Source organism: Eptesicus fuscus, chromosome 11, assembly GCF_027574615.1.
Source record: "Eptesicus fuscus isolate TK198812 chromosome 11, DD_ASM_mEF_20220401, whole genome shotgun sequence".
Lineage (NCBI taxonomy): Eukaryota > Metazoa > Chordata > Mammalia > Chiroptera > Vespertilionidae > Eptesicus > Eptesicus fuscus.
In genome coordinates this window covers 36,051,494-36,071,369 of record NC_072483.1, presented here as the reverse complement: position 1 = coordinate 36,071,369, position 19,876 = coordinate 36,051,494, and the positions used below count along the sequence as shown (strand labels likewise).

At 38.4% G+C, this 19,876-nt stretch overlaps 1 protein-coding gene across 3 annotated transcripts in view; it reads right to left on the bottom strand.

Annotated features, from left to right (window-relative positions):
* GPD2 (glycerol-3-phosphate dehydrogenase 2) overlaps window positions 1-19,876 on the bottom strand; it is a 139,981-nt gene that overhangs the window by 93,220 nt on the left and 26,885 nt on the right. For 2 of the 3 annotated variants that reach the window (XM_008138676.3, XM_054723521.1), the window contains exon 2: window positions 9,505-9,614. In XM_008138676.3, the coding sequence (XP_008136898.1) occupies window positions 9,505-9,606 (102 nt within the window). In that variant the 5' untranslated portion in view covers window positions 9,607-9,614. Of the gene's footprint in view, window positions 1-9,504; window positions 9,615-11,458; window positions 11,522-19,876 lie in introns of those variants that run through there. The other variant, XM_054723522.1, reaches the window with a different exon arrangement.

The following is a 19,876-nucleotide window of genomic DNA, read 5'->3' as shown; positions in this document are numbered from 1 at the left end:
ACAGAGGTTCCTGAATAATTTCCAAGAAACAAGTCCCCAACCAATCCACCCTGGACCTTAATGTGGCAAGAAATAAACCTTCACTGTAATGAGGTTTGGGCATTGTTTATTACACTAAATAGCTTACTCCACTAAATACACCAATCATGAGATATGTGTAGCATTCAAACCCAAGATGCACAACTTGCCTAGTTTGTATGTAGTCTGTACATGGTTCAGAATCTTCCTGGGACAGATGAGGCCCCATCGTTTACAGAAAAATAAATCCATAGAGAAGCTCCAAAAGGACAGATAGATCATTAAATGCAAGCCCCTCCGCACCATGGTGCAGAGATGTTTCTTCCTTCGTATTTCACAGAAGTGATGCTGACAGCACTTTAAGCAGGCAAGGAGGACCGAGACCCCTATCGCTCAACTCCAGTCCTTTCTCCTCCTAAACATACATTCCTCACATGGTATCTAACAATGTAGTTTCCACCTAAATATTAAAATCAACAAAAATGAAGACCATTTAAGAACAGCTGCTATTACAGTACTTTGTAAGTTTTGTGTGTTGTTTTGTGGCATTTTTTTTGTGTGCTTTTTTTTTTTTTTTCCCCAGAGAAAGGCTGTTTATGAAACTATAAAAAATGCCTCTGGAGATGGAAGATTATTTACTCAGAGAGAACAAACAAGTCTGCTAGCCTGAATTGACTCACAAAGTTAAAAGCAATCTGGTAAGCAAATGTGTCACATAATTTCAGCTACATCAGTGCTCAAGAAAAGTTATACTCATTTCAAACCCACAGATATGCTTTAGCTTAGGAACCAGAAAATATTTACAACTGAGGTTAAATTCTTAAAGTTATTTAAATGTGCTGCCCTAGCCAGTCTGGCTCAATGGATAGAGCATCAGCTTGCAGACCGAAGGGTCCCAGTTTCGATTCCAGTCAAGGGCACAAACCTTGGTTGCAGCCCCGGCCCCTATGGGAGGCAACCAATCGATGGGTTTCTCTCACATCGATTGTTCTCTCGGTCTTTCCTTCTCTCTTCCACTCTCCCTAAAAATCAATTGAAAAATATCCTTGGGTGAGGATTAAAAAAAAAGATATTAAATGTGTTAAATACATATATAGTTTTATATATATAGTTATGCATATAGTTATATTCAATCAAGATACTACTGAAAAGTAATGCTGAAGTGAATTTTTATGATTTTAAATTTCTTAATTGACATGTTCCAGGGGCTATGTTTAAGATTTTAAGTATATTTTTAAAGGCTTTATTTTTTTTTTAGAGCAGTTGTAGGTTTATAATAAAATTGAGAGGAAAATCAAAGGATTTCCCATATAACTCTTGCCCCCACATATGCATAGCAGAATGGCACATTTTTTACCAAGGATGAACCTACATAACACATCATAATCACCCAAAGTCCATAGTTTCCTTAAGGGCTCACTCTTGGTGGTGTACATTCTGTGGGTTTGGACAAATATGCAATGACACATATTCATCATTATGATATCATACAGAGCAGTTTCCTGCCCTAACACTCCTCTGTGCTCTGCCTGGTCATCTGTCCCCACACACCCCTGGCAACCACTGGTTTTTGTGTGTTTTTTTCAGTCTCCAGAGTTTTGCCTTTTCCAGACATCATATAGTTATAACCATATAGTATGTAGCTTCTTCATAGCGACTTTTTTCAGTTAGTAATATGCATTTCAAGTTCCTCCATGTCTTTTCATGGCTTGATAACATTTCTTTCTATATTCCACTGTCTGGATGTACCATACCACAGTTTATTTTTCCATTCACCTAGTGAAGGACATCTTGGTTGCTTCCTAGTTTTGGCAATTATAAATAAAGCTGCTGTAAACATCCATGTGCAGGTTTTTGTGTGGACATAAATTTTCAACTCCTTTGAGTAAATATCAATGAGTGTGATATTGCTGAATCATATGGTAAGAATGTATTTTTAGTTTTGTAAGAAACCACCAAACATTTTACATCCTCACCAGCAGTAAACGAGATTTCCTATTGCTCCACATCCTCACCAGCATTTGGTATTACGCTCAGGATTTTGGTTTCTCTTCTATCATTACTCATCTGGACTTCAAGTTTCTCTGACGTCTACCAGTTTCTCTGTCCAGCAGTTAATATAAGCAATGTAATATCAACCAAAAGTTCAGCTATTTAAAGAAATCTGGTGTCATAGCTTTTTTATTATGCCTAACAAGGCTAGGTCTGTTCCAAATTTTCATATCCTCTATCACGGAAAGGGAAATAAGTACAATATTTCTTATTTTACAAAGACCTGCTATGTGTCAGGTACTGTGATCATTGGCCTCTATATACTGACTGACTTACTGCTTGGCAGGGGAAGGAGCCTGGGAGTCAATGACATTATCCTCACCTTGTGAGGAAACTAGAGTTCTAAAAACTTTCATAGCCCGTGCACAATAACAAGTTCACCAAAACCCGGCCGCACTTGTATAAAAGACACATTCAGGAAGCTAAACATCTTTTCATCTGAGTATCCATTAAAATAAACTGCAAAGTATGTCTTTCTTTGATTAGATATGATCATTCTATTCTTTGTTGTTTGTTAACCTTTTGAAATTTGAGGCATTGGCACTACCAATCAAAAGGCCCTGGTTTATTAGACTCCCTTACAAATAATGTATTGAGGGGGAGAGACTAAAATTAAAACAATTTTAATATAAATAAGAGTTTAATTTGTCCTTTTCTATATGACTTATTTCACTTAGCATGAAACTCTCAAGGTCCATTCATAGGAACTTAACTCTTATTTATATCTAAAATCCCATAGATTTTAATAATGCATGTATCACTTTGCCTCTCATTAGCATAAATATTTTTCCTCATAGGTTCTGATGATGTTAACAACAAAGGTAGCATAGGCTTACCTATAATTAAACCCACCTAACACATTGTCACTATGACTTTTTTATGTTCCCTTAAGTAATACACAAAGCAAAAGGAACTACAGTATTTAGGAAGCCACTAAAAGTATGTGAATTGCTGTCTCTTACAAAGTGAGACTGTTTTGCAAAGCAGAAAGATCCTGTCATTAACAACTATTACTACATCATTGATTTTAGGAAAGAATAAGTTGAATTGCATTGTACTTGAAGCTAAAATGGTATACGAAATTCTGATTTACCAAAAAAATGCAAGTGTTTTTTTTTTCCAATTTTTCATTGATTTTTAAAGAAAAAGGAAGAGCCGAAACCGGTTTGGCTCAGTGGATAGAGCGTCAGCCTGCAGACTAAAGGGTCCCAGGTTCGATTCCAGTCAAGGGCACGTACTTTGGTTGCGGGCACATCCCCAGTGGAGGATGTGCGGGAGGCAGCTGATCGGTGTTTCTCTCTCATCGATGTGTCTGGCTCTCTATCCCTCTCCCTTTTTCTCTGTAAAAAAAAAATCAATAAAATATATTTTTTTAAAAAAGAAAAAAGAAGAAAAAGAGAGAGAGAGAGAGAAGAGAGAGAGAGAGAGAGAAACATTGATGAAACTAATAAATCTGCCATAACTCATATCAGCTTACATAGTTAAAAAAAAAAAAGAAAGAAAGAAAGAAACCGTGTAAACTTTATGAAATTTATTACTTACAACTTTTGTAAAGAGTTTAAGTCAATAATTGGGATTGTCTACCTTGTTACTGGCTCATCTTCAGATCAGAAAGCAAGGAGAAGAAAAAACAAGAGGATGTTTGTATAACTGTTTCCTACCCATTCTCCAACCACCTCAGATGAAAGACATACCGATTGCTACTAACCTCAAAGTCTTAAAAAGGTGTCCTTGAATGCAAGACTCCCCAGTGACAAGAACAACTTTCTTGCCAACTACAAGCACACTTCATAGTCACATCACCTAGGAATCTAATCATATCTAATGGTTTTTGAAAGCTTACTAAGTTCCAGATACTCTCCCAGGCTTTATTGCTCTTCCACAATCCTATGAGGGAAGTACAGCAGTCCCCCAATAACACCATTTTGTTATGAAGTTGATGAGATGCCATAGGAAATTAACTCTTTTAAAAAAAATTAAGTTTATTGGTGTGACATTGATTAATAACATGTTTCTAGTGTACAATTCTATAACAATTATTGTATATTGCACTGTGTGCTCACCTCCCAAAGTCTAGCTCCTTTCGTCACTATATAGTTGACCCCCTTTCCCTCTTCCACCTCCCCCCACCCCTCTTTCCCTCTGGTAACCTTCATGCTGTTGTCTATATCTATGAGTTTGTTTGTTTTGTTCATTTGTTGCTTTCTGTTTTATACCCCATATATGATTCTTGTCCTTTTCTATATGACTTATTTCACTTAGCATGAAACTCTCAAGGTCCATTCATAGGAATTTAACTCTTATTTATATCAATTAGCCTATGGTAACATTGGTTTTCTTATACATCATTTCACTTCAAGTCACAGAACCTAGCAAAGACTTACTGTACCATTCCTCTCCTCATTTTACGGGGGTGTGGGGATGAGGCTGAGAGAATTTAATAATTTTTCCCATAGTCACTTAATTTTTAAGAAGCAGTGTTAGATACAGGCAGCCTGCAAAGACTGCATCAAAGACCATGCTCTTGTCCTCTCTGTTGTGTTGCTCAGGAATAAAACATCAAATCACTGGAATCTCTCAATTCCTTGATCTTAATACCACTCCTTACACTGATAAGAGACTTTGATTTCCATACTCTTAAGCCCACTCCCTGCCTATGTCTGATGCAAAAAAGAAAAGACTTTCACATCCGGGCTTTGAGAAAGCTCTGAGTGGTTCTCAGGTTCCACCTCAGCATTGGTTCACAAAGCCCACCACACCTCAAGAGTGGGTAATGGAAGGAACAAGCCCAGTATGTGTTACGTGAGAGGGCCCACCCTCAGACCTAAATAGGTCTTGGTTACATCAGCTATATACCACTGGGGTTGAAAAGAAACCCACACTATCACACCAATATTTCCAGTTAGGACCTAGAAGGTATGAAATAAATGTTCAGTTTTTGTTTTTTAAAAGCTTTTCAAAAAGTGCCTTGGTCTATTATGAAAAGTCAAAAGCCTAAGGGGCCCCTCATTAAATCTTTGCATTCCCACCTATCTTTGCCTCCATTCTCTTCCCAGCTACCTCCATTCTTCCCACCCCCCTGAGAACCCTCAGGCAGCCCTGACTTTTACACTCTCCACTCTGCCCCTCAGCCACTAAGGTTGTTCAGTGGCTTAAAAATACCCAAGGCCCTCTCTCCTAATATAAACCCTCCTATTCATCAGCTCCATTCTCCTATCAGCTTGGAATTAGAAGGAAAAAAAAAAAAAAGGGTCTCCTATGAAGTAACCCTTTTCTTTCACTAGATATTAAAGAACCACAAGCAGAACATTCTGTACTGAGAGGAAGATTGGATGTCTTCTAAGTCCCTTCCCATTAACAGTTTATTATTAAACAGACGTATACTAAATAGGAAGTGACAAATGCCTTGCTCCTGAAAATCTGCACACCACTGCAGAAGTTGGTTGCTTGCTACATCCCTGGTGGGACTTAAGACAGAGCTGGGATGTGTGTACCCTACTATTCAGCTTCCTGTCCCTTGACATATGGCCGGTCTGGGGAGAGGAAAAATCAAGAAGTTTTTTGTGGAAACTTAGTCACCTACTTATGGGTGAGGAAATAAAAGAAGTGGGGAAATGAACAGAAAGCCTCTTCAAGACCACTCAACCACTGCATGCGTAACGGAGGGGGACCAGGAATGGGGGTGCAGTGTGGCCACAAACCTCCTCCCCTGCAGGTGGACACAGTCAAAAGTCAGCCACCATTCATCTCCTTTCCTCTATCAGCTTCCTCACCGGAATTGAAGATTTAGTTTGCCTAGTTCCAAAAGAAAATATAATAATGATAATAATAGCTCTCTCCTTACATCATGATCTCCATCCCTTCTAAATATGACTTCATTTATCTCAAAAGAAAAAAATATATATTTCTAGGCTTCACCTGAGTTAACAGTGGACACTACTCACCATTGAAAAACATAATAGAAATGTAATCAATGTGCTTGTAAGAAGAAAAGCCATACTACAAAGTAAAGTGAGACCAAAAAATCATTGCTATCACCTGTAACCCCCCAACCTGCCCCCAGAATTGCCAGCATCTGCACAAATGTCTCTATTTCCTCACCTATTCAAGTAACTGGGTACAAGGGAAGTGAACCACCTCTTACTCAATTTCATTGTGTTTTCTGTTCAATTAAGCAAAGAAAAGTAGTATATGTGATAGTTTCACTTCTAAAAATTCTTTCCCTTGCAAATATAACCGACTTGGCACCTGAACACTTACAGAAGTATGCCATCACCAAATGTGCTTTAACAATTGATCAGCTTTTAGAATCAACCCATTTGTACTTGGAATACAACCCCCGTCTGCATTTTAGGAGGAAGCTTTGTACTGGGAATATCAAATGAACACAAGCTAGGGGCAGGGGAGGCAGAACCGCGGGTACAGAAATGCCAGCAAAATGTGCCTCAACTTAAAGTCAAGAGAGAGCTTTCTCAGGAATCAGCATTTTGGGCTTTCAACACCAACTTATTCTTAAAGGAGGAGAGTTTGTCAGTTGGAATCATCTTAGAAAACTGAAATCTATATAAATATATATAAATACAAGCCAATACTATAAAGTATTGCTCTGTTTTTTAAAAAAGGAGCATGCCTAGTCACATTTAAGGCCAAACTTCTACAAACTTCAGCCAAATAATGGATATCAAGGGGCAGGTTTTTATTGACGATTAAAGTCAAGAAAATGTTCCTGCCCAGGATGGCTCTGATTGGCAGATATTTTCTGAGAAAGGACAGCTGAGGCCTGTGGTCATTTTATGTCAATGGCTCAAGTGAGTTGGTCTCCTTTTCCCCCTTGCTCCCTCCCCATCATTCTCTCTCCCTTTTTTTGCAATCCCTATGGCTACATCGCAACCTGCTACCCAAAATATGCTCATGGCAGTGGCTTAAAGGGACAGCAATCACCACAAAAGAATGCACACACTTGGATGCATATCATATGCAACTCATTGACTGAATATGCCTATGGTGATTTTTCTCAAAAACACTTGTCAGCTTAAAATTATAAATGACTCGAACTGCTGATATCTGTTTCATTTTGGCTATTAGGGTGGTCAGGATGTCTAATGTAGGAAGGAGAAAATGATAAAAAGGCCCAGAAATCAACAGACCCTTGTTTGCCTTTTATTTTAATGATTAAAATTGACCTCTAACTGGAGACAGTACCAACTGTTTGTTCTATCCCTTGAAATTAAAAAGAAATCAAACATTAAAAAACAACAGCAACAGCATATTACCCCGGTACAAACTTAAGTTATAAGCTCTGAGGTAGAACATGCTTACTGTGGTTAAGTCATAAACCATGTACAAATTTAGCAACAACTCATCATATTAAATGTCGTTACCTTTGACACTGGCATTTTCCAGTATCATTACAGATAGCACTGGTTAAGGATGGCAGAAGTAATCAAATCCATTGAAGTCCAAGTCTCAAACAAAACTGCACTTCTGAAATAGCCTCAACAGCCTGCTCTGTCCCCACAGTGCTGTCTCTCCTGGCTCCCAGCTCCTAGCTTGTGCTCATTTGATATTCCCCGCACAAAGCTTCCCTCCTAAAATGCAGACAGGGATTGTATTCTAAATACAAATAGGTTGATTCTCAGAGTTGATCAATGGTTAAAGCACATTTGGTGACTGAATAGTTCTGTAAGTGTTCAGGTGCCAAGTCGGTTACATTAGCTTAAATTTACAAGGGAAAGAATAGAAGGAAAACTATCACATATAATTTTTTTTTTTTTTTGGTCTTTTCACATTCACTTTTAAGGAACCAAGACAACATTTTAAAAGAAAGTAGTGTGCATCAAAAATTATCAATGGGTAAAGTTAAGTTTCAGTAACAAGTTAGGCAATTAATAATACCTGTAACATGTACTCCTGGGGAAACCTTAAGGTAATGTGCTCAAAGTTAAGAATGAAAAAGACTAATTAATCTGTTCAACATTGTCCATCTTTAGGAGGAAGCACTAAAAATAAGCCTTAAAAATAACTAGCTCTGGCTCAGTGGTTGAGTGTTGACCTGGGAAACAGGAGATCATGATTCCATCCCAGGCCATGTGGCCAGGATGTAGGCTCGTTCCCCAGTAGGGGGCGTGCGGGAGGCAGCCGATCAATGATTCTCTATCATTGATGTTTCCATCTCTCTCTCTCCCTCTCCCTTTCTCTCAGAAATCAATAAAAAAAATTTTTTTAAACTATAAGCCAGCAAATTGATTTTTCTTAATATGTGTTTTTAAAGTATTATTTCCCATTCAGGATATAGGACTCCAAGCCTGTGGCTGGCTCCTCCACATCATAGCCAAAAGCAACCAAAACAACCAATGTAAGACAACCATGGCTTAAAGGTTATCACAAAAGTGTAAAAAAAAGGAGTAGTTCATAGATAACCCAGCCAGAAATAGCTTCCCACATTCCTGCATCTCCATCTTTGCTTAGAGAATGCACCACCCAAAAACAAAAGAAAGAGAACGAGAGAATACACCACCCAGCTGTTATCGCAAAACGTCCTTAGGTCCTGGGGGACTTACACTGACTACTGAGGTGGCTACTAGCATTTCAAGCCTGAAAAAAAAGCAAAACCATTCACCAAAATTATTTCCTGGCATTAGTTTAAACTATAGGAAGGCATAGTTGTGGTGCCTTTTTTCTCCAAGGGGAAAAAATAAAATAAAAATAAACTGAACACTTTAAATTATTTGGAAACTTCATACCAATCACATTTTCATGTCTTTCCCTTATAAAAATTTTACCAAATATAAAGTAGTTCTACATGAACTAAACCATTAAGAAACAAAACCAAGATTCAAATTTGGGCCTTTTATATACGCTCTTTCTTTTCCATTTCCTTTCTCAGCTGCCTGCCTTCTAATAAGACAAACTTTTGGCAGGAACATAGAAGGTATCCAGACATTTGGAAGAATGAAACAAGGAGAAGTCTAAATGAACAAACGCTGGCATTTGGAAATGAAGCAGTCTTTTAAAACCAAAGAGCAAACGGAGGCTAAGTTATATAATGCTTTCTGATAAAGAAATTTACTTTTTTTAAATCAGATACACGCATTTCTCAAGGATCATTAAGGCAATATTCTAAATTAGTGTCTTTCAGATCAAACTGAGAAAGTAATCCTATATAATACAAGGCTAATATGCAAATTGTCCCCTCCACTGGGAGTTTGACCAGGGGGCGGGGCCAGCCGGCCAACCACTTTCGGCCCCTCCCCCTAGCTGGCCTGGTCCAATAAGCCCCAATTCGGGGCAAGCCAGCCTGACCCCATTCATGCACGAATTCATGCACCGGGCCTCTAGTTTCTAAATAAAACTATTGGCATACGCATGCCTCACACACAATTCTTTTACAGATTTAAGTTTTATAGTATAATCAATACATGTGCCGTTACTTACTTGCTTCCTTCTGTAATGGGCAAACTGAGAGAGGCCTAGAATAGTTGCAAGAGCACCTCCTCCAGCAAGAACAGTCCCTTTTACTGCCTTCTTAAATGCCATTTCTTAGCCTACAAAAAAAAAAAAAAAAAAAAGGAAAGGGAAACAAAAAAAGTTAATTAGGATTTTCATTGCATGAACAATGCAAATAATAAAGAGACTGTGTATTTATGAAACTATGTTAACCTAGAAAAGAAAATACAAAGTAAGTTACTAACATGCCATTTTGAGTATTTCCGTTCAAAAACAATAAACCAAAAAAACATAAACACGGGAATTGACTATACAAAAGCTCCCTTCCAACAGGACTTAAAGAAAGAAAAGCAAATTAAAGGACAACCGAAGCTATTTAAACAGTATAAAGTCAAGAGAGCTGTAAAAAGAAATGTCATTGTGTATCTGACAAAACTGCACTGTCCTCGCAGATTTGTTCAACCACTAATCCCCTCGGAAAGGAGAACTAGGAGAAGTCTTCTGTCACTCAACATGACAATGAACTCCATGCCCGCTTCAGGTTCTTTGTCAAGTGTTTAATTCACATTGTGGTACAACTCCCTGAGTTTTCCCCTTCCTAATGAAGTTCTCAGCAGAGTCCAAAGCCCACACACTTACATTTCTATCCCTAAAAGAGTCTACGCTTTACAGACAAAAAGTCTCAGGAAACCATGCCTCAATCCTTTCACAAGGTGGCGGTTTTAACACTGCTGTAGCTCCTTTCATTAAAGAAACTTAAAAAAGTTATCTCTAGCCAAAGTTGCCTGACACCCCTATTTCAAGGGAAACCCTCCAGACCAAGTACTCTTTTGTGCTCACTGTATATATTTCTAAAGTCTTGCTTTGTGTTAGCTTTTGACTGTCTTTCTTCTCACCTTTTGTAAAAATATTTCTGCTATTAGACTCATGGCATTTTTTAAAGCTTTTTTAAAGACTTAAATATTCTTTATTTTCAGAAACCAAAAAAAATAAAATAAAATAAAATGCATTAAAAAATTCCACCAAAAAAAAAAAAAAAAAAACACCTCTTGCCAGTTTTTATTCTTCTAAACAAAAAAAGATAACACTGTGTGATCACCTAAGAAGAATTCGAACCTAGAGTCCATAATACCTGCCTGACATTTACGCACAAAAGGAGCCGGCACACCCACATCTTTCAGGGAAGTCACTACCCTATTTTCCTGAATGGGCGGAGGTCTGACCTGTCTGGACAACACACCTTATACTCTAGAGATATTTCTTGCCTCAAGAAAGTATTTGATATGAAGTCAGTTTTAACCGACGAGGATAATAAAGAACACTTATCATCTCAATGTAAATTATGACAGCTAAAATGTTTGGGTCCTAAAGCAAAGAACCGCAGTGCAGTTGGTAACTAGGATTCCACAGAAAATTTATTTTGGAATACTATAAGTTATCTACTAAAATAAAAGTTGGCATTTCTTAAAACTTTATTTTTACTCTGATCTCATTCCTTCTGACAAACTCCTACAGTCTAAGACTCATCTTTATTATTAAGATTCTCACCAAAAAACTATTTCACAGGCATACATACGTTCTCTGCTGCTGGAGGCATCTTCTTGACTGTCCCTTCTCTCCATCAACCATCCCCTCTCTCCCAAGTTGTGCACAACAGTTGGTATATGCTGGCTAGGCGCCTCCGTTCATCCTTCAGTCAACCATAAACAAAACCTAATGTCCCAGGTTTCTCTGATAGTAGAAACCACAATTTAGCCCATTTGGAAGGCATCCATTAGTTACAGCTCACCAGCACCATTTCTACTACTGCTGTAAATGCTCACATGAGTGCCGATCGCACAACAGAAACCCTAGCAGCCCAGACAAGATAGCATACGATATCCAGGCTAACTGGGTCCCCCTGACTAGCAGGGACAGACAATAGAGACCTAGTTTTATTTACCTAAACAATGTATGTATCTGCCCTCCCCATACCAACAGCAGCCTGGTGGTTCCTTGGGATGTGTTTTATAGCTGATTGACTCTAGCTCAGTATCACTGCTTCTGTCTTGTTGATAATGGCATTTATGACCTCAGAAAGGATACCACACATCAACACAGCCAACTGAGGGATGTCATATAATACAGTCAATGAAAATATTTCAGCAAAGGTGATCCCTCAGCCAGTTAATTTTGGAGACAATTTTTTCCAGTTGTCTAGGTTCCTGTATTCCTTGTTCACCTTATTACGCAGCTTTAATTTCATTTTTCTGAAATCAAACCTTGCTAAGGGGCATATTTTCATGGGATTTTTCAATAAGCCACTAATACTAACAAAAAACTGCATTAATACATCACTTTGCAAAGTTAGTAATAACATTGACTATAATCAATAGTTTCTTTTTTCAATAATTTCATAAGATAATCTATATTTAGGGAACCATTATTTCTATTTTGATCAAATTCATCCATAAGATCATCTAGCTTGTTGTAATGAATAAATCACTCTTACAAGTAATTCAAAAACAAAAGCGCACGCATACATACACACACACACACACACACACACACACACACACACAGCACAGAATCAGTCAGTTTGACCTGGCTCTCCTAAGGTGACAATGATGATGACGATGATGCTAGCTTGTTGTAATGAATAAATCACTCTTACAAGTAATTCAAAAACAAAAGCGCACGCATACATACACACACACACACACACACACACACACACACACACACAGCACAGAATCAGTCAGTTTGACCTGGCTCTCCTAAGATGACAATGATGATGATGAGACAATGATGATGATTAATATTTACCACTTATTATCTGCTAATATAGTAAGTACTATGCTTTTAATTCTTTATATATATCAGCTCACATCAACCTTACAACATCCTAATTTCATAAAAGAGGCAATAGGGGACTTGCCCAAGGCCACTCCCTAGTAAGTGACAAAACCACAACTTAGTCTACTAGTATGTTCTTAAGCAGTGGGTGGTTCTACCCTGCTTTTGTTCTCAAAGAGACGCCCCATATTTTTCTGTTACTCTCAAAGAAAAAGTCCTATTCTCAAAACTCACTCAAAGTGTACAGTCCCTTGACTAAGGCAGTGAAGAGCCCTCTGATAAAATATCTACTGGTAACCTTCTGCCAGATAATGTAAGAATTTTATTTCAATGATGAAAGAAATGTAAAACCAGATAAATATAAACCACATGCTCTGGGCTTCTTATACCCATTTACATCCCATTATAAGGAGAAAAGTTTGCACTTATTATATAAAGAAAAGATGTTTCCTTCTAAGTAAAAGCTGCAACCAGTAACCTAGCAAAGGGGAACAAGAATATCAATAAATTTTTACATTTTGCAACTAAAACTGTGAGAAAATCAAAGGTAGGAAAATCATCCAAAAAAATTAGCCTAGGCCCTAGCCGGGTGTTCAACGGTTAGAATGCCCACTGACCCGAGGACTAAAGGATCTCAGATTCGATTCTGGTCAAGCGCACGTACCTCGGTTGCAGGTTCTATTACCGCCCTGGTCCAGAAGCACGCAGGAGGGAAGCAATCGATATGTCTCTCACATCGATGTTTCTCTCTATCTCTACCCCTCCCTTCCACTCTCTAAAAAATCAATGGAAAAAATATATACCCTTGGGTGAGGATGAACAACAACAAAAAAATTAGCTTAGTCAGCATAGCTTGATGTCCATATTTAATAGCCCATGAATTAAATCACAAATACATTGACTCAGGAGTGACTCTTGCATTTGCACAGACCAGTGCCAGCCCTCTAACTCTTGCACGAAGAACACCAGCCCAACTAAACAAAACCCTAAGTGAAAGGGTACTCATTTAAATATATATATGTGGGTGTATCAACTACCCTGAAGAGGATAACGATCAATTTGGAGGATTAAATATCAAAGTCTGTCTTGTAATTCTGTCTTATAACTAATTGTGCTATACTGGTATATTGAGTGCTGTTAATACTCTGATAGACAAAAGACCCTCAATAGCCAAATCAATCTTGAGAAAGAACAAAGCTGGAGATAACACAATTCCTGATTTCAAACTATATTACATAGCTATTGTAATCAAAACAGTATGGCATTGGCATAAAAGTACACAGAGATCAATGAAACAAAATAAAGAGCTCAAAAAATAAATGCACAAATATACTGTTAATTAATTTTTGACACAGGAGTCAAGCATATTCCATTGGGAAAAAGATACTCTCTTCAATAAATTGTGGTAGGAAAACTGGACAACCACATGCAAAAGATTGAAACTGGATCACTATCTTGCATCACACACAAAAATCAACTCAATATGGATTAAAGACTTAAACACAGCCCTAACTGGTTTGACTCAGTACATAGAACATCAGCCTGTGGATCCAAGGGTCCCGGGTTCGATTCCAGTCAAGGGCACGTAAATAGGTTGCAGGCTCCTCCCCAGCCCAGACCCTGGTGGGGGCTCATGCAGGAGACAACTAATTGATGTGTTTCTCTCACATTAATATTTCTCTCTGTCTTTCCCTCTCTCTTCCACTCTCTCTAAAATCAATGGAAAATATGCTCGAGTGAGGATTAACAAAAAAAAATTTTTAAAAGTAAATAAAAATGTGAGAGCTCCCTTTAAACAACAACAAAAAAGTCTTAAACGTAAGACTTGAAACCATAAAACTCCTAGAAGGAAACAAAGAGTGAGCTTATAATCAACACAGAGGGACCAATGGCAGGCAATGAAATAGTCCCATGTGAGAGAATGAGAGCCTGGCTTAGGACTATTTCAAAAGTTCAGATTGATGCTTTGCAGAAATCTAATGACAGCACCAAATTAGAAACCAGGGCAGGACCTGACAACCGACTACAAAGGAAGCAGGAAGAGACTTAACACCACAAGGGGTTTTGCCCTGGTAACTGGGGACTGCTCTCAACTTACAATATTAAGCTTTAGAAAGAGAAGTAGGTTTAAGGGAGAAGAGCTTAGTTTGGAATTAAAGAAATTTGAGATCTACAACACTAACTTAGAGAAAACAGTAAAAAAAAAAAAAAAATGAACAGGTGGGTCTCAAACTCACAAGAGTAGTCAGAGGTAAAGCTATGGTTTGAGGAATCTTCTGCCAGAACTACAGCTATAACTACACAATTCATGTACTTGGGCAAACAAAAAATGGGTTTGCCACTCCTCAAAGTCTGTTAACCCATGCTTCTATATAAACCTGCAATTTACCTGGCTCAACTTAATTCTTAGCTGTCCTTTAGGAGTCCCAGTAAAAATACAGTGACTCCACCCTGCTGAGCTGGCTCAGTGGTTCAGCATCGACCTATGAACCAGAAGGTCGTGGTTCAATTCCCAGTCAGGGCACATGCTGGGGGTGTGGGCTCCATCCCCAGTGTGGGGTGTGCAGGAGGCAGCTGGTCAATGATTTTCATCATTGATGTTTCTATCTCTCTCTCCCCCTCCCTTCCTCTCTGAAATCAAAAATATATATATTTTTTTAAATACAAGGACGCCAACAAGAATAACTACTCAGATCCTATTTCAAATAGTCCTTGAATACTCACCCTTTCTGCCTCCTATTCAGACAGAAGGCTACTCTCCCAGCTAAATCATATATTTGAATGATTTAACCACACATTTTAAACTTAAAAACAAGAAATAACCACCCACTGAAAAACGGCTGAGGGTCCTCTCAGCAACCACCCACCAGCAAATTTATTCCAGAACAAGAGCACAATTCCTGGCCCCTGAATTCTTGAAATAGCGTTCACAAACTCCTCTTCCTATCTTACAGCCCTAGCGTCTCTTTTAATTTAATATAAATAAAAATCCACCCATATGGATTTATCACTCTTCCTTGGATATCCACCCAGGGCCTTCACCTTTACGAAAATTCTCCTATCCTTGGGCTTCTGGTGTAGAAATAGCAATTTCCTTTCCAATCTTCAGCTCTCCATTAACTTAAGAGAAACTGGGACTTGTCGGGGTTTTGAGTCTTTTCACAGCATAGATGTAAGCATATTTCTTCTCATCTTTTACAAGAGTAGTCAGTGTGTGTTTGGGGAGAAGTGAGGGGAGAAGAAGGTATAGCTCAAAGACCATTTTCAGAAGAGTCATTTCAATCATAAGCCTTGTAGTCCTTGGGATCTGTGTTCTCTAGTAAGATATAAAGGATTCCATGCCACTCTGATCACATTCTCTGAGGAACCCAGATGAGTGAGGAATTTAAAACATAAAATGAGCCACTGTTGTGGTTGAGTATTGACCTATGAACCAGGAGATCATGGTTCCAATCCTGGTTGGGGCACATGCCTGGGTTGTGGGCTCAATCCCCAGTGGGGGGCTTGCAGGAGGCAGCCGATCAATGATCCTCTCACATCATTGATGTTTCTATCTCTCTCTCACTCTCCCTTCCACTCTGAAAACAATAAACAATATTTTTTTAAATAATTAAAATAAAACATAAAATGAAAACACCAGGATGTAATCTACAAGTATGAAGCCCTTTACATAGCATGTGCAGGTAGGTTCAAAGTAGCAAGAAGCTCTTTATACTTCCATTGTGCAGGCACTTACCTTATAGCTGTGCAGGAAAAACGCCCCCTCATCTACTTTGAGTCATAACACTCTAACCCACAGAAGGTACAATTGAAAGGGCCAGGCCTCAAGGTCCACCTGTATACAAAATCAGTGACTTATCGGAGACGGTCATAGGAATCTTACAAAATAAGGGTGCAGGACCTCAACAGAGGAAGTACTATGCAACCACGGAACTTGCAGCACGTCCCCAGCAAAATGGAACAAAGGGGAGTGAGCTCTAAAGTACCTTCCCACCCAGCAGCCTCATTTTAACTATAAAAGCCAAGGTTTCTGGGTGTTTTGAACTAAACATGTTTCAACAAAGCAAACCCTTTATCATTCCAATTGGTGTGATAGCAAATGTTTTGTACACTTCTCTACAAGAAAGAACATCCTGGTTCAGGCACACCGAGAACATGCTGATAAAGTACTTAACACAGTATCAAAGCACAACATGTACTACCTTCTCTTTCCCCGGGGCTGACATTACACTGTCAAAACCAAAAAGGAATTCTCCCCAGTGAAGCAGAGAGGCACATACATCTCACATGGCAGCATGTGGTCCTGCAGAAATGCACATGCTTTTTGAAAGCTGTCAGACATAAATGAACAAAACCTCTTCTCTGAAAAAAGAGAGAAGTCCTAGTCCATAAACTGAAAACTTAATTGTCCTTTTTTGGGTTGTTTAAAACATTGTAAGAAAGAATTTAGGCCAAATCTGGATAGGAAATTGACCCAAGGGTTATCCTCAAAAGATTATCCCAATAGAAATAAGTGAATATACTAAGTCACGAGGAAACAGTAGCCACTTTTATCTTTTATTCACCTTCTTCTTGCCTTTCCCTTATTATAAATAAATAAATTATGTAATTAATTAATTAATTTTTAAAGCCATAAACACAACAATAACAATGACAACCTCTCTGAAGCTATTGAGAAAACTATTTTCCTGATAAAACAAGATACATGAAAGAAGCAAGTAAAAGTCAGCAGAAAAGTTAGAAATACAATGGATCCTCAGATTCCGGATGGCCAAAATTTTGGATTGTGGCTGATTAGGAAGCTACAGCTACATAATCACACATTCCTGGCTCAGCATCCAAACCCTAGCTTTGTCCTTGCCTTTCACATCCTATCAGAAAGGCAGGCTGCTTTAGGAAAGGCATGTTCTATTTCCAATCAATTTCCCCAGGAAATTCCAAGCCAGAAGGGCCCAACCCAAAGATTGGGGTCGGGTTGGGGGGAGAGAGGGGGGTGAAATATAATCAAAGAAAGAGGATTCCAAAAAGACAAACAAGTAACAAAAATCAGGAAACAAAGAGAAAATGAAAGACGACAAACATTACCTGTGTATTGGTTCACAGAGCTTCTAGCAAGAAAGTACTTTGGAAAAGCTTCCTCTTAATCTCCCTGAGCACTGTTAGGTCAGTTATATTATTTCAGGGTCAAACACACAGCTACAGATGACTGAGAAGAGGTTAGCCCAGGACCATTCCTCAGGCTCAAAGCAGGGCAGGAGCCTAGAAACATGACAGAAGGAGGAGTTGGCACAGAAAAGGGTTGAGCTGGTTCCAGAGGTTCAAATCAGTTTAATAAAAGCCACCAAAAAAAGAGAGCGAGAACAAGGTCAACAACCATTGAAAATAAGTCAATTAGTACAGGATGTTGAAAAAAGAGATAGAAGAAGATATAAACAAGTGAAAGAATATTCTTTGTTCATGGATTTGCAGAATTAACATCATTAAAATGTCCATACTACCCAAGGCAATCTGTAGATTCAATGTAATCCCTATTAAAATAATAATGGCATATTTCACAACTCTAGAACAAACACTCCAAAAATTTATACGGAATCAAAAAAGACCTTGAATAGCTGCAGCAATCTTGAGAAAGAAGAACAAAGTTGCAGAAATACAATACCAGATATCAAGTTATACTACAATGCCACTGTAATCAAAACAGCATAGTACTGGCACAAGAACAGGCATATAGATCAATGGAACAGAACAAAGAACCCAGAAATCGCCCCAACTCATTACTCAATTAATATTTGACAAAGGAGGCAAGAGCATACAATGGAGTCAAGACAGTCTCTTCAATAAATGGTGTTGGGAAAATTGGACAGATACATGCCAAAAAAAAAAATGAAACTAGACCACTAATTTACATCATACACAAGAATAAACTCAAAATGGATAAAAGACCTAAATGTAAATTGGGAAACCATAAAAATCCTAGAAGAAACCATAGGCAGCAAAATCTCAGACATTTCTCGTAGCAATATGTTTACGGATACATCTTCTAGGGCAAAGGAAACTAAGGAGAAAATAAACAAATGAGACTACATCAAAATAAAAAGCTTCTGCACAGCAAAAGAAACCATCAACAAAATGAGTAGGGAGGCCACTGTATGGGGAAAAGAAGTGTTTTAGATAATTAAGTTTCTATTGGCCTGGATCTTAATTACAAATATCCCATATTGTTTTTGTTAATCCTCATCTGAGGATATTTTTTTCCAATGATTTTTAGAGAAAGTGGAGGGAAAGGAAGAGATAGAGAGAGAAACATCTACGTAAGAAAGACACATCAATTGGTTGTCTCCTGCAGGAGCCCTGACCGAGGCGAGGATGGAGCCTGCAACCGAGGCAGGTGCCCTTGACCTGAATCGAACCCAGGACCCTTCAGTCCTCGGACCAACACTCTAACCACCAGCCAAAAAAAACCTATTTCTAAATGTAGTCATCCTTCTTTGAAGTCTCAAAAAATCTTAAAGAAACTCAAGATCATTGTTCTGAAATCTCTTTTTTCTGAGTAGCACAGATGAAGGTTTGAGAATCTGCCTTCCAACATACAAAACTTTGAAAAGTTGGATTTTTTAAATTTTCAAATGCTGATGCCAATTGATTTAACTTTCCCTAATTTTTTTTATCACTGAATGAAAGGGAAAAGTACCACTTCTTTCAGAAGTTCAGTTGCAATTGCATTATATTTTTATCACTAGAAAAACATTTTAGGTAATACTTGTTGAACATAGTTCATGAAATCCTGAGCTCAATAATAAAAAATATGACTGATAATTTTTTTGTAATTAATTATAACACAATAATTTCAGTTAATTTAATTTACTTACATTGTAAAAAAAAAAAATAGTCCTAAATTTGATCACAGCTCTATTACAACTCTATTAATGCACACACCATGGCTGAGAGTTATAACAGAGACCAAGAAGTATGCTGGAATGGGAGAACATTGTTCTACTTCCTTCAGCTTGAGAATATCTTCAGGAAATAAAGCTAACCACAGTTTACATCCTGTAGCTTTTTTCCCCTCTGTAGCCTGCTGAAATTTACATTTAAAATTCACTCCTCGCCCTGGCGGGTTTGGTTCAGTGGATAGAACATTGGCCTGAGGACTGAAGGGTCCCAGGTTTGATTCCAGTCAAGGGCACATGCCAGGGTTGCGGGCTCAATCCCCAGTAGGGGGCGTGCAGAAGGCAGCCCATCAATGATTCTCTCTCATCATTGATGTTTCTCTCTCTTCCTCTCCTTTCCTTTCTGAAATCAAAAATTATATATATCTGCCCATGGATTGATAGATCCCAGGTTCAATTCCAGTCAAGGGCACATGCAGGCTTAATCCCAGGACCCATTCAGAGCTCAGGGCTGGTGCAGAAGGCAACCAATCGATATGTCTCTCTCACATGGCCGTTTCTCTCTCTCCCCCATCCCCCTTCCCTTCCACTCTTCTCTAAAAATCAATGGGAAAATATCCTTGGATGAGGATTAG